This window comes from Psammomys obesus, unplaced genomic scaffold (assembly GCF_907164565.1).
Source record: "Psammomys obesus unplaced genomic scaffold, mPsaObe1.curated_primary_1811, whole genome shotgun sequence".
Taxonomy (NCBI): Eukaryota; Metazoa; Chordata; class Mammalia; order Rodentia; family Muridae; genus Psammomys; species Psammomys obesus.
In genome coordinates this window covers 24,025,604-24,038,353 of record NW_026596040.1, presented here as the reverse complement: position 1 = coordinate 24,038,353, position 12,750 = coordinate 24,025,604, and the positions used below count along the sequence as shown (strand labels likewise).

Below are 12,750 nucleotides of genomic sequence, written 5' to 3'. Positions count from 1 at the left end.
ATAGATAGATAGATAGATAGATAGATAGATAGATAGATAGATAGATAAAATATAATAACAGAGTGTAGCAACCACTTTCATAGAGTGCTCCTAGTAGCAAGCATTAATCTTGAGATGTCCCAAACTATGAGGGAAGGTATGTAGAGATTCTATACATATAGCTACAATTTCACATGTGTAAGGGACTTGATCATCCATAGAGCTTGATGTCTTTAGGGGTTCTGTCAGTCTCTAGGGATCCTGAGGAATCAGTTGCAACGTGTTATGGTTGACATGACAAATCCCACCTAAGTCTGGCTTAGTTCTGCCACTGTGTGTGGAGAGAGCTACACAAGTATTCGGCGCTCAGTCCCCTTCTGTGTCTCTCAGGGTGAGGAGCCAGATGCCATTAGGGACACCCAGCAAAATCCAGATCTGGATGTATTATACCTCACAGTGTACACAACAGCACAGCTCTTGGTAGTGTGCCCTTGAAACTGTGACATGCTTCTTCTGCCTAGATAATATCATCAAGAGGATATTTAATATTCTGAAGTTCACCTGGGTCCTATTCCTGGCCACAGTGGACAGTTTCACCACTTGGCTCAACTCCATCTCGAGGGAACATATCGACATATCCACAGTTCTGAGGATTGAAAGGTGCATGCTAACCCGAGAGATTAAGAAGGTAATGCTGTCAGCAGCCTTCCTTTTGCTACTTGCTATGTTCAAAATGCTACCAAGTCCTCATGGGTTGTATGTCCCAGCCCAAAACGCATGGGGCCAGAGGAGTTTCAAATTTCCAATTTTGGTTTGGGGTTACAAAATATTTTCACCTACATAATGAAATACCTTGGGGGACTGAACCCAAATTTAAACTTGAAATTTTTTTCTGTTTCATCATTTTTGTGGCCTGAAAGTTGTTTCTTAGACTATTTTGAATGTGATTCTGTTTTAACTGCAGCTATACAGGAGTGCTTGTGTAGAATTTCCCACTTGTTGGCATCGTATCAGCACTCAAGGGATTTCAAACACGAGGCATTTGGAGATCAGATCATCAACCTGTGTTCTCCTTAGTTGTTTTGTTGTTGCCATTGATTGTTTTGTTTTCCCCAACTTGGCCATTTGAGTAGAGGAACCTCATATGAGAAAATGCCTCCATTAGAATGCCAGTAGGCAAGTCAGTAAGGCATTGATATAGGAGGGTCACATCACACCATACTGGGGTGATTTCAACCCCAGGCAGATGATCCTAGGTGGTATAAGAAAGAAGACTGAACAAGACATGGGGAGCAAGCAAGCCAGTAAGCAGCATTCCTCCATGATCTCTGCTTCAGTTCTTGCCTCCAAATTCCTGCCCTGATCTCCCACCCTGGCCTCCCTTACTGATGGATTATAAAATGTAAGATTAAATAAATTATTTCCCACCAACTTGCTTTTGGACTTGATGTGTATCACAGCAAAAGAAACCTAAGGCAACCTTATCTAAAACTCTAAAATAAAATTCTATCCTCCTGGGCAGCAATTACATAACCACTTTGTTCTGTGTGTAGTGAGGTCTATGCCATACTGATAAATCACACACACACACACACACACACACACACACACACACACACACACCACAAGTCCTTAGGAAATCCACAGTTTATTCACTTTCTCTCTTTCATCATAGTTTATAGGTTTACTGTACCCCATGAAGAATTATAGTTTTAATCTGGAAATCTTGATCTGAAAACTCCAGAAAAAAAAAGGATATGTTATATATTGTATATAGATTGTATTTAAATGCACATTTGAAATACCATGACCAAAAGCAACTTAGAGGGTGCTGGTTATTTGACTTACACTTCCACATCATTGTTCATCAGCAAAGGAAGTCAAGACAGGAACTCAAACAGGGCAGGATCCTGGAGGCAGGAGCTGATGCAGAGGTCATGGAGGGGTGCTGCTTGCTGACTTGCACCATCTGGCTTGTGCAACCTGCCTCTCATAGAACCCACGAACTCTACCCCAGGTGTGGTACCACCCACAATGAGCTTGGCCCAATCAGTAATTAAGATAATGCTTTGTAGATCCCAATATTATGGAGCCATTTTCTTAATAGAGGTTCCCTCCTCTCAGATGACTTTCTCTATGTCAAATTGACATAAAACTTATCCAGCATGGCTGGATTCCCCTATTTTCACTTTTTATTTAGTCCAGAATCCCAGTCCATGGGATGATGTTGCCAACATTAACAACTGGTCCATTTTCCTCAGCTAAACCTTTCTATTAAATGCTCCTGGAGACATGACAAGACATGTTTCCTAAATGGTTCTGAGTCCAGTCAGGTCGACAGTGAAGATCAGCCGTCACAGCTGGTAATATTGACTAACACTGATGACCACAAATGGCCTGACATTGATCCCTAAGTTAACTAGAATCTTATAAATTCTTGCCATGGATGTATGCAAGTGCCAAGAGTTGTCAGTACTGAGAACTGTTGGCACTGTTCAAACAGGTGCTTTCATGAGAACCATTGTGCTGTTCCCCTTTCTACAGGGCAACGTTCCAACACGGGAAAGCATCCACATGTACTACCAGAACCACATCATGAACCTTTCCAGAGAATCAGGACTGGACACAATCGATGAGCATCCTGGAGGTGGTCCCAGGGCCCAGGCCGCTCACAGAATGGATAGCTTAGATTCCCATGACAGTATCTCCAGGTATTTTACTTCCTAAACAATGGGTTTGTTTTTGACAAAGTGAATGAGGTAGATGTCAGCAAACGTGAGAAGTGAATTCATGAGGTGCGAGTTAACCAAATGCATGGGTGGTATCCGAGGACCTGCAGACCCATACAGCAATGTGGAAGGAATATTGTCCTAGCATAGACCGAACTGGATAACAGTAGATACCAACAGTGAACAGCTCACAGCACTCATATACATTGCTGGCACAACATAAATAATTATGAGATTCAGGTGAATAAAAACAGTCCATCCCATTTGGCTTTTACTCATTACTATTTATGTAGGGGCTACATGTTTGCTGTCCTTCAAAATGGCTGCTCCACAAAATATCTTCTCTTCTAGCATCTTCTACCTTCTGTTGATAGCACTCATCTTTTCCTTTTGGAACTGTTACTTCAAATTTTAGAATAAAAGTTTCAGAAACAATTCTGTCAGCCTCCCTCTTCTCTAGGTTTATGGTCACACAGGCATCGTTCACAGCAGGACAGCAGGGGACTCAGAACTAATAGTAGTTATACTGCCTCTTGCTATCTCTCCATTGTTCCCAGGCAAGTGTACTGTCTACCCTAAAAAACCTTAGGAGTCCCTGTGCCATGGCATTCTAGAATCACTGTTGCCCATTTCATAGAGCTGGTTAAGCCCAAATCACTGCCTTAGGAAGAAAACTGACAGTGCCCAGAGCAGTCATCTGACAGGTTGAGCTACACCATGCAACTCTCTTATAGGCCCAGAACTGCATCTCTGAGGATAGCCGTGTATTTTTTTTTTTCATCAAACATCTTAAAAAATTGTGCTGTTCCCCCTTTTTCTAGGGCAAGCCTTGAACTCAATTCTAGAACAAACAGACAGAAACAAGGGTCACCGCACAAATGATTCCCTCCTGAGAAGGCTGACACAAGGCTAGTGCCTCCTCTGCCTGCTGTAGTGGAACACAGTACACCCTCTAGGTAGCCCAGACTCACACACCCAGTAGGCACAGTGTTGCTGCTGACCATATTTTTTCCTTCAAAAATGTTGACTACATTTCATTCTGGATGAAAGGAAGTAGGAAGGATATCACTTTATTGATACCAAACTCAAAAATAGAAATTAGAAATCAAAGGGACTGTGGATGTAGCTCCATTGGCCACTCACTTGTCTAGCACACATGAGGCCCAAGGTGTAATCATCAGAACCAGAGATTGATAAAACAAAACTGAAAATCAAAACTGTACTCATTGGAGAGAAGTGGCTAAACAGGCAATGTCTTACCTGGAAGTATAGGCTCATATCTGTTCATGAATTGTTGTCTTTGAGTTGACCAATTAAAGAAACTCAAAACAGCCATCTACCATATTTGCCTTTGACACAGATCCAATTTTATTGGTATGGAAAAAGAATTTTCTATTTACCACACACATACAAACACACACACACACATATTCACATATAAGCACATATTATATATGCTTATGTAAATATGTAAAAACTCAAGTTTTAAAATATGTTGACTTTGTGTAGATAAAACTGTTTATGGATATACTTCTTCCCAAATAGATAGTCTTTTAAGATCTTTTCAGGAATAATAAAAGAATGATATTTTTTAACTTGTGACTACTTCACTTATTTTTAAGCCTTGAAATCACAAATATTTCAGCTAATATATCTTCATCCAAAGAGGAAGGATCTGGGCCAGGCTCCTCTTAGGGTGTCAACGTGAAACATTTATTTCCTAATTGAGCAGATGTTTAAGATGCTTTTTACTTCTAGAATAAAAAATTGTTAGAGAAAAACTGCCATAATGGTAAAATTTATTTTCCATCCTCTTTCTACCCATACTTTTGCACTTTTCTCAGACATTTTCTGAAACCACTAGTGTAGCAACAGCTATAAAGAGAAATGCTGATGATGACTGTCACCTGATTCCTAGCACTCTGTATGATTCATGAGACCATACCATGGTCTCTGTGAAAGGGAAGCTTTACTCTTCTTCCCTCATGGGTTTGGCCGAAGCAAAAACTCCATTTTTATCTCTCAATTCAGTTAGACATTTTTGTAAACCATAATATCTGTCCTGTGTGGAAGCTGTAAGTCCTCTTCTGTAATCTTGTTCCAACAAGCTTCTTTACATCTAGAAATCACAGCATCTAAATGCAATCATCCCTCTCTGATTAATTTCTATATCATGAGTTAAAACTCCATCTTACCCCCACTTTTCTTGAAAGCTTACCTATTTCAGTCTAGCTCACAGTAGCTCCTCCCTTCATCAGGGAAGGGTGAGCTAAAGACATGGTTTAGAGATACAGCTCAGGCCAGTGTTGTGAGGGAGCCTGGTGCAATCCCCACTACCGTAATAATAGCAGCAATAATGAAGCCAGGTGAGGACTAGAGGGCAGATGTGCAGATGTGTGCAGCTTGGCAGGGGTGATGTGGAGGAGGTAGGCATGTCTGGATGCCCTGGACATTCTCAGTGTTGACTAATGCTGCTTCCTACACGGGGGTGAATGAAGGTGAGTAAAAGTATCTTTGTTTCCAAAAACTCCTACTTCAGAAGCAAATGATAACCAAATAAACATTAAAAAAAATACAGGAATAGCAGATGAGAAGAACACAGAGGCAACAAGAACACTGAGATTCTCTAGAGACATTCCCAGATGGCATACCATTCATCATCAGTCATCCTCCATGTTGTCATTTTTCATAATGCTTGCAAGCTTCCTCAGCTCCAGACCACACTATCCTGCAATGTGGGTCTAATACAAACTATATATTTTTACTGCTTTTAATCCCCCCAAAAAACATTTCAGACCAATCTGATTCACTTGTGCAAAAGTCATACTCACTTTTAACTGCAATTATTCCCTCCCGCACAGTAAAGAATATTATATATATATATATATATATATATATATATATATATATATATATATATATATATATACAGTATATAACTAATTATTATATCTCTTGATTTTTTTTCTTTGCCAAGATATGTGGTCACTTAATGTCATTTGTGGTGTTTTCTCAGTGTCTCCTCTTTACCTCCTCCCGTGCTTTATTTCCTAATAAGGAGATGTTTTTTGTTACCTGGATCCCAAAGTCTGACAACCGAAAAGGGAAGTAGATAATGATGTTAATATCTTTTGAAATGTGAAGAGGTCATCTGTCATCTCCCAGAAGGAATATTCACAAACACATCTTTCCATAAAACTTAAGAGTCCTTATAGACTTCCTTAACATCAGACACAGGCCTGTCTTAGGACAGCTGCTTTAGAGCCAAACTCTAAAAATGGAATTACAAGATTATTAAAATATAAAGTAAAAATAAATATACTTTCAGACATGGTTTCTATACAAGTGGTTTTTAAGTACATGAAAATTTATAATATGGCCAACTAAGAAACTGAATAATTATAAATCAACACCAGGAGGTTATAGCAGAAAAAGGCCAGTTCAGACAAAACCAAACAACTGCCTTTAAATATGACCTACGTAAAAAACCAGGACCAGAACAAAATTTGCAAGTCATGAGATAATCATATTTATAGGTTGATTTTTTTTTAGAAAACGATGTTAAAATATTTGCAAAATTCTAAAACTGTCAATCAGTAAATACATGTGAAGCCAAAACCATTATAAGTACTCTGTAATGTATTTTGATTTTCATTTTTAACCCTGAGGTAAATGGCAATGTTAAGTTCACTTTGTGAGAAATTCATGAACCAACAAAATTGCCCTTCATTGTGTCTGAGTGACACTCCCAGTGTCTTCAGACAAAAACCCACCTCCATTAAGGTCTCCAAGAACCCATGCACTGGGGAGACGTAGCGTGTCACCAACAAGATTCCTTAGACACATGCAAATCTGGGGCAGACAGGTCTGGAGACCATATGGCCACAGCTTTAGCAAGAGCAACTGTGGCCTGTTTCCTTTATAGCTTTTGTCCCAACGTCCATGTCACATATTTTTTACTTAAGAAAACAGTAGATGGAGTCAGAATGGGAACCTAGCAAATAAATACAGATTTCCTTTGATGGAAATGGTTTAAAGCCAACTTCAAACGGTTCCTCAAAAAACAGGTTGTGTGACTTAGCAAAGCATTGCTCACTTTGCTGGGAATGTTAACTGCGTTCTGAGGGTCTGCTCGAGTGTAAAGGGGTGGCTGTCATTTGAAATCTGCCACCCGAGACGTTGCGGCGCCCCTGCTGTGGAGGCATCTCAGCCCGCTCCTTTGGGTGCCACCAGGAAATGAGGAATTTAGCTAATGGGTTCTCTCCCTCCAGGCACCCACCAAAACTTGAAGCATGATCTGTAAGAAAAATTAGTTAAAACAAAAACACTAACAGATAAAATGTGTCTGGCATTGTGAGAATTCCTTAGTTGTTCTTCGTATCATTTTATTTCTTTATGTTGGTTGATACCTAGTCACATATCAGATCAGCCTCTCTTCTACACAAAAGGAATCTGGTTCACCTTAGTCCATCTGACTCAGAAAGCGAAGTGGGAGAATGTGATTCAGTGCTTGAAGGCACTCCTGAGCTTCTGGCTCTTATTTTGAAGACTGTGTGATAAAACTAAAATCTTTTCTTGAAAGCATACCAGCAGTTATATCTGCTCATGCAATTGAATTGAGAAATGCTCTTTGTGGACTTGGGCTTGCAATCCCAAAGAAAGCCTTTCTCCAGTCACAAAAGAGCCAATTGCATCACAAAGCTGCAAGGAGAATGACTTTGTGAGATGACTCCTGGGTCTCATCCTTATTCTGTTTAGTGTCTCACCCGGAGAGTGCCATTTGAAAGCTTAGCCCTAGTCTGTACATTTTTTTTCCAACTCCAGTTTCTTCTGTTTATTTGTCCTGCCAAACAGGTCCTCCCCTGTCCTGGAGCCCCTGCTGCTGTGGTCATCTTGTCGGTAGTGCTGTTGTGTGTGGGTGCCGCATGGCGGGTGTTGGTTAGTCAACCCTGAGTGACTCGGTGCACCACTGGGTTTTAACTCTGTGTTTCTGTATGCGCTGCTAGCTGCTACACTGAAGCAACCCTGCTGATCTCAAGGCAGTCCACCCTTGATGATTTAGATGGACAAGACCCTGTTCCTAAAACAAGCGAGCGCGCTCGGCCTAGGCTCCGTAAAATGGTCAGCATGGACATGTCTTCTTCATCAGCTGACAGTGGCAGTGTAGTATCAAGGTGCTTAACTCATGCATGCTTCATTCTGTACTCTTCAGTCCCTTCCCCGAGGATGCCATGGCAAATATAAGGATGAATGTCATTTTTCTTTGTTTGCTTTGATTTTTAAGAATTTGCATGACTAAAAAAAAAAAAAGGCATAACCATAGGCCTTTCTATGACATAATTGTTTCCAAGACAATGCTCCATGAACTTACTGTACCTTTTGCTTTGTCTGCTAGCAATTGCTTAAAAACTCTAATTGGCAACATTGCCTTCCATTTTAAAAATACTTTCCACTTTTCATTTTCAAAGACATATAATATATACATAGATATGTACACATTAGTAAAATCTGTCAAATATCTATTTTCAGTTAAAGCAAAATAAATGTCTATACTTGGCATGTATATCTTACAGGAAAATTGAACGTATTCTATCATCAGCTTTTGAAAAGAATGCTATGTAAAAACATGTATTATCTTTGTGGACTATTATCTGCCTTGTTTGGAAACAATTATTCTGGGCTTAAGTTTCTACATTAGATCCTGCCAGAAAGCAATATTCAGTTAGAAATTAAATTAACTGCATAGAACCACAAAGCCCTTCCCCCAAACCCCAAATCTTATAGCTGTTCCAACGGACTCTAGCCACATGTTTTCCTCATAGCATGAAAATAACCTGAGCCAAAGCCAACTCCATTCTGGCCACAACAGAGGTGGTGTCTTCCTTTCACTTGCAGCTGCATATGTTAATGCTGTAGTACTGTCCATTAGGGCCTGGCATAGGAAGATGCTTTGCCTTCTGAGGCATCCTCTTTCTGGTGCAAGCTTGTTATATTTTTCCACCTTGGTCTTTAAGGACCTCGGGTGACCCCCATACCTTGGAGACTATTCTTATCATCACTTACAGTCATATTGGAAGTTAGACCTAATGTACATTTGACTCCCATGACTTGAACATTCCCTACAGTGTTGGTTAATTCAATGGCATCCCAGGAGGCTCTGTGTTAACTGAGATGAGTCTTAGCAAAACTTTGGCGAGGGCTATCATTCTCAGAGGCTTCTGTAGGGAGCTACAAACTTAGGACCAAAGTCCTGGGTGTGTTCAGTGCCTGCAAGATCATCCATCATTTTTCAGTTACAAGATGTCACAGAAGGTGTGTCACCCATTCATTCATCACTCCTTGACATGTCTACACCAGCATCCTGCATTGGAGAATCTGTATGTTTGTGGAAGCTACTTGCTCACATATGCCACTCAGACAGTAGTATGTATTTCCAAATCTGCCATGTGGCCCTCCGGCATCCCCCAGATCTTAAATACCTGTCTCTTCTTCAGGAGCCAAGCAGTTAAGAAAAAGCATGCTATGAGTTTCAGCATGCAATGAATGCAATATGGCTGCTTTATTTTCAGTTCGAACCTTTCTTGCATGGGCCTGACACGAAAGCTAGGAGGAAGCTAGAAATGAAGTGAGGAGCATTAGAGAAAAGGCACAGGGAAATAAAGTAGGGACTAATGATAAAAATAGAGATACTTACATAGAGGAAGATGTAGGAAAAACGTATTTAAAAAAAAAGGAAGAAAGGAAGGAAAGAAAAGTTTTGGGGGGTGTGAAAATAGGGAAAAAAATCTTTGAAATAGAGCAAGCAGCTGAGAAGGTGATGGTAAGAGACGGTAATAGGCGGCCCCATGTGCAAGACCAAGAACTCAAGAGAAATGTCTGAGAACAGGAGAGAAGGTAAGAGTTCAGTGGGAAAGGTACTGATACCAATAAGAAAGAGACAAAGGAAAAGAAAGGACGGAAGAGATAAACATTAAAGGAGGGGCATTTTTAAAGCATGTGCTTGTTGAGTCCAGCCAGTGTCTGATGGATTCTGTCATCCTCAATGGGCCTGGACAGGTTCCTTGTGCAGGACTGAGAGTAGACCCCATCTTGGTCCAAAACCTGTGGACCCACCAAGCATGGCTTCTTCTTTCCATTTGCTCTCTTCTTTAAGGAGTGATGGCGGTAGGTATGCTGTGCTAAACATGTGCTGATTTGGAAATGAACCTGGAGCTCGTGGCTGAGAACACTGACTTTTAAAAACTTCTCTGCATAGACGGGGGCGCTCCTTGCGAGGCGTGTATCACTTGCTATGGTTTGGAAGGATGCAACGCTCACTGTCTACTTTTGCATCTGGAAGGCTACTGCTTGCAGTTTCTGCAGACTGTGGGGGGTCAATTTCTGGAAGGAACAAAGCAGATGGGATACACAAAAGGGGGGGGCTTCCTTTTCTCACGTGCTTGAAGTTTTTCACTTGGGAGCTCTGAGGTGGTGTTGTAAGAATCGGGACAAGTTCCAAGCTGGTATAAATGCTAAGACTATGCCCGTCTCCTCTTCTAACAGCGAGCCCACGCAGTGCACCATGCTGTATTCACGCCAAGGGACGACGGAAACCATTGAGGAGGTGGAGGCAGAAGCCGAGGAGGAGGTGGTAGAGGCTCTGGACCCTGAGCACCATGATGCAAAAGATGAGGAGTATGAGGCTGAATATGAAGCAGGGGTAGAGGAGGTCAGCCTCACTCCGGACGAGGAGGAATTGCCTCAGTTCTCCACAGATGACGGGGATGTGGAGGCCCCGCCCTCCTACAGCAAGGCTGTCAGCTTTGAGCATCTGTCCTTTGCCTCACAAGATGACGCTGGAGCCAAGAACCACATGGTAGTCAGCCCCGATGACAGCCGTACAGACAAGCTGGAGTCGAGTATCTTACCACCCCTGACTCATGAGCTGACAGCCAGCGAGCTGCTGATGAACAAGTAAGAGAAGGAAGCAGGCCTCCATCCAGCTTTCACCAGGCACCACCACCATTGTGTATTCTAGTCATGTATGCACAAAGTACTAGACATAGAAGCCAAACATACACTCCTGGGACGGCCTTGTGACTGAGTGACAGACTCAGCCAAAAAAAACTATCCAGTGACATTTGTGTTGATACCTCTTTCTATAGTAAAGTCTCAGATGGGTTGAACATCCCTAATTTGAAAACCCAATATGCTCTGAAATCCAACAGAGCTCAAAAGGCATCCACATGCTACAAGACATAAATGAATTCATGCCATTAGACTCTGTGCACACATAAAAACATTACAAAGTGTTCTGTAAAATGATCTTTTAGGCAGTATAAATATGGTCTGTTTAAGGCATACACTAATTTCAAATAGTCTAAAATATGAAGGCCTTCAACATCTCAGACACTCCCCAAGCTTTTTAAACAAATAACAATCAACCTGGATGAGGCTGATTATGTACGTCACAAGAGAGCGTCACAAATGGAAGCCAGTGGTTTGGTAAAGGTAGAGACAGATGTCTGATTGTGCTTATTTTGACAGGATGTTCCGTGATGACGAGCTTGAAGAATCGGAGAAATTCTATGTGGACCAGCCCCGGTTCTTGCTGCTGTTCTATGCCATGTACAACACCCTGGTAGCCCGCTCAGAAATGGTGTGCTATTTCGTGATCATCCTCAACCACATGATCTCCGCCTCCATCATCACCCTCCTGCTGCCCATCCTAATCTTCCTCTGGGCCATGCTGTCTGTCCCCAGGCCCAGCCGACGCTTCTGGATGATGGCCATCGTCTATACTGAGGTAAACCGGTCTGTTGCATGACCCTGCTTAGACTGATATTCATTATCAGCAAGAGTGACCTAGTGCTGAGACTCCACCCAGCAGGTTATCAAAGCAGATGCTGAGACTTAGAGCCAAACTTTGGGCAGAGTGCAGGGAATCTTATGAAAGAAGGGGGAGATAGAAAGACCTGGAAGTTCATCGTATATTACATGTCTATATGAGTGAGTATATACTGTGTGTGTCTTTCTGCTTCTGGGACAGCTCATTCAGGATGATCCTTTCCAGGTCCCATCATTTATCTTCGAATTTCATGATTTTCTTATTTTTCATTGCTGAGTAATATTCCATTGTGTAGATGTACCACAATTTCTACATCCATTCTTCAGTTGAGGGACATATGGGCTGTTTCCAGCTTCTGGCTATTACAAATAAAGCAGTACAAACATGGTTGAGCAAATGCCCTTGTTGTGATTAACCTACTGAAATATGTACATCTAAAGAAACTAATCAAGAGAGAGGACACTGACTAAAATGCTCAATCCCCATCCCAAAAGGCAAAGAGGAAGGACATCAGAGGAGGAAGAAAACAGGAAACAGTCTGGGAACCTGCCACAAAGGGCCTCTAAAAGGCTCTGCCTTGCAAGACTATCAAAGCAGACACTGAGACTTATGGCCGACTGTTGGGCAGTGTGCATGTAATCTTATGTAAGAAGTAGGAAATAGTAAGATCTGGAAAGGACAGGAGCTCTACAAGGAGAGCAACAGAACCAGAAATTTGAACACAGGGGTCTTCCCAGAGGCTCATACTCCAACCAAGTACCAGGCATGGAGATAACTTAGAACCCCTGCACAGATGTAGCCCATGGCAGTTTAGTGTCTAAGTGGGTTACATAGTAATGGGAAAAGGGACTGCCTCTGACATGAACTGATTGGCCTACTCTTTGATCACCTCCCCCTGAGGGGGGAGCAGCCTTACCAGGCCACAGAAGAGGACAATGCAGCCACTCCTGATGAGATCTGATAGACTAAGATCAGAAGGAAGGAGAGGAGGACCTCCCCTATCAGTGGACTTGGGGAGGGGCATGCGTGAAGAAGGGGGAGGAAAGGTGGGATCGGCAGGGGAGGAGGGAGGAGCTTATGAGAGGATACAAAGTGAATAAAGTGTAATTAATAAAGAAAGAAAGGAAGGAAGGAAGGAAGGAAGGAAGGAAGGAAGGAAGGAAGGAAAAAAGAAAGAAAGAAAGAAAGAAAGAAAGAAAGAAAGAAAGAAAGAAA

The 12,750-nt window shown here is 41.8% G+C and overlaps 1 protein-coding gene across 3 annotated transcripts in view; it reads left to right on the top strand.

The window, feature by feature from the left end:
• Window positions 1-12,750, top strand: part of Piezo2 (piezo type mechanosensitive ion channel component 2) — a 348,488-nt gene that overhangs the window by 310,129 nt on the left and 25,609 nt on the right. For 2 of the 3 annotated variants that reach the window (XM_055622927.1, XM_055622925.1), the window contains 4 exons: window positions 501-667; window positions 2,524-2,690; window positions 10,251-10,661; window positions 11,235-11,493. In XM_055622927.1, the coding sequence (XP_055478902.1) occupies window positions 501-667; window positions 2,524-2,690; window positions 10,251-10,661; window positions 11,235-11,493 (1,004 nt within the window). Of the gene's footprint in view, window positions 1-500; window positions 668-2,523; window positions 2,691-7,714; window positions 7,883-10,250; window positions 10,662-11,234; window positions 11,494-12,750 lie in introns of all 3 variants that reach the window. The other variant, XM_055622924.1, reaches the window with a different exon arrangement.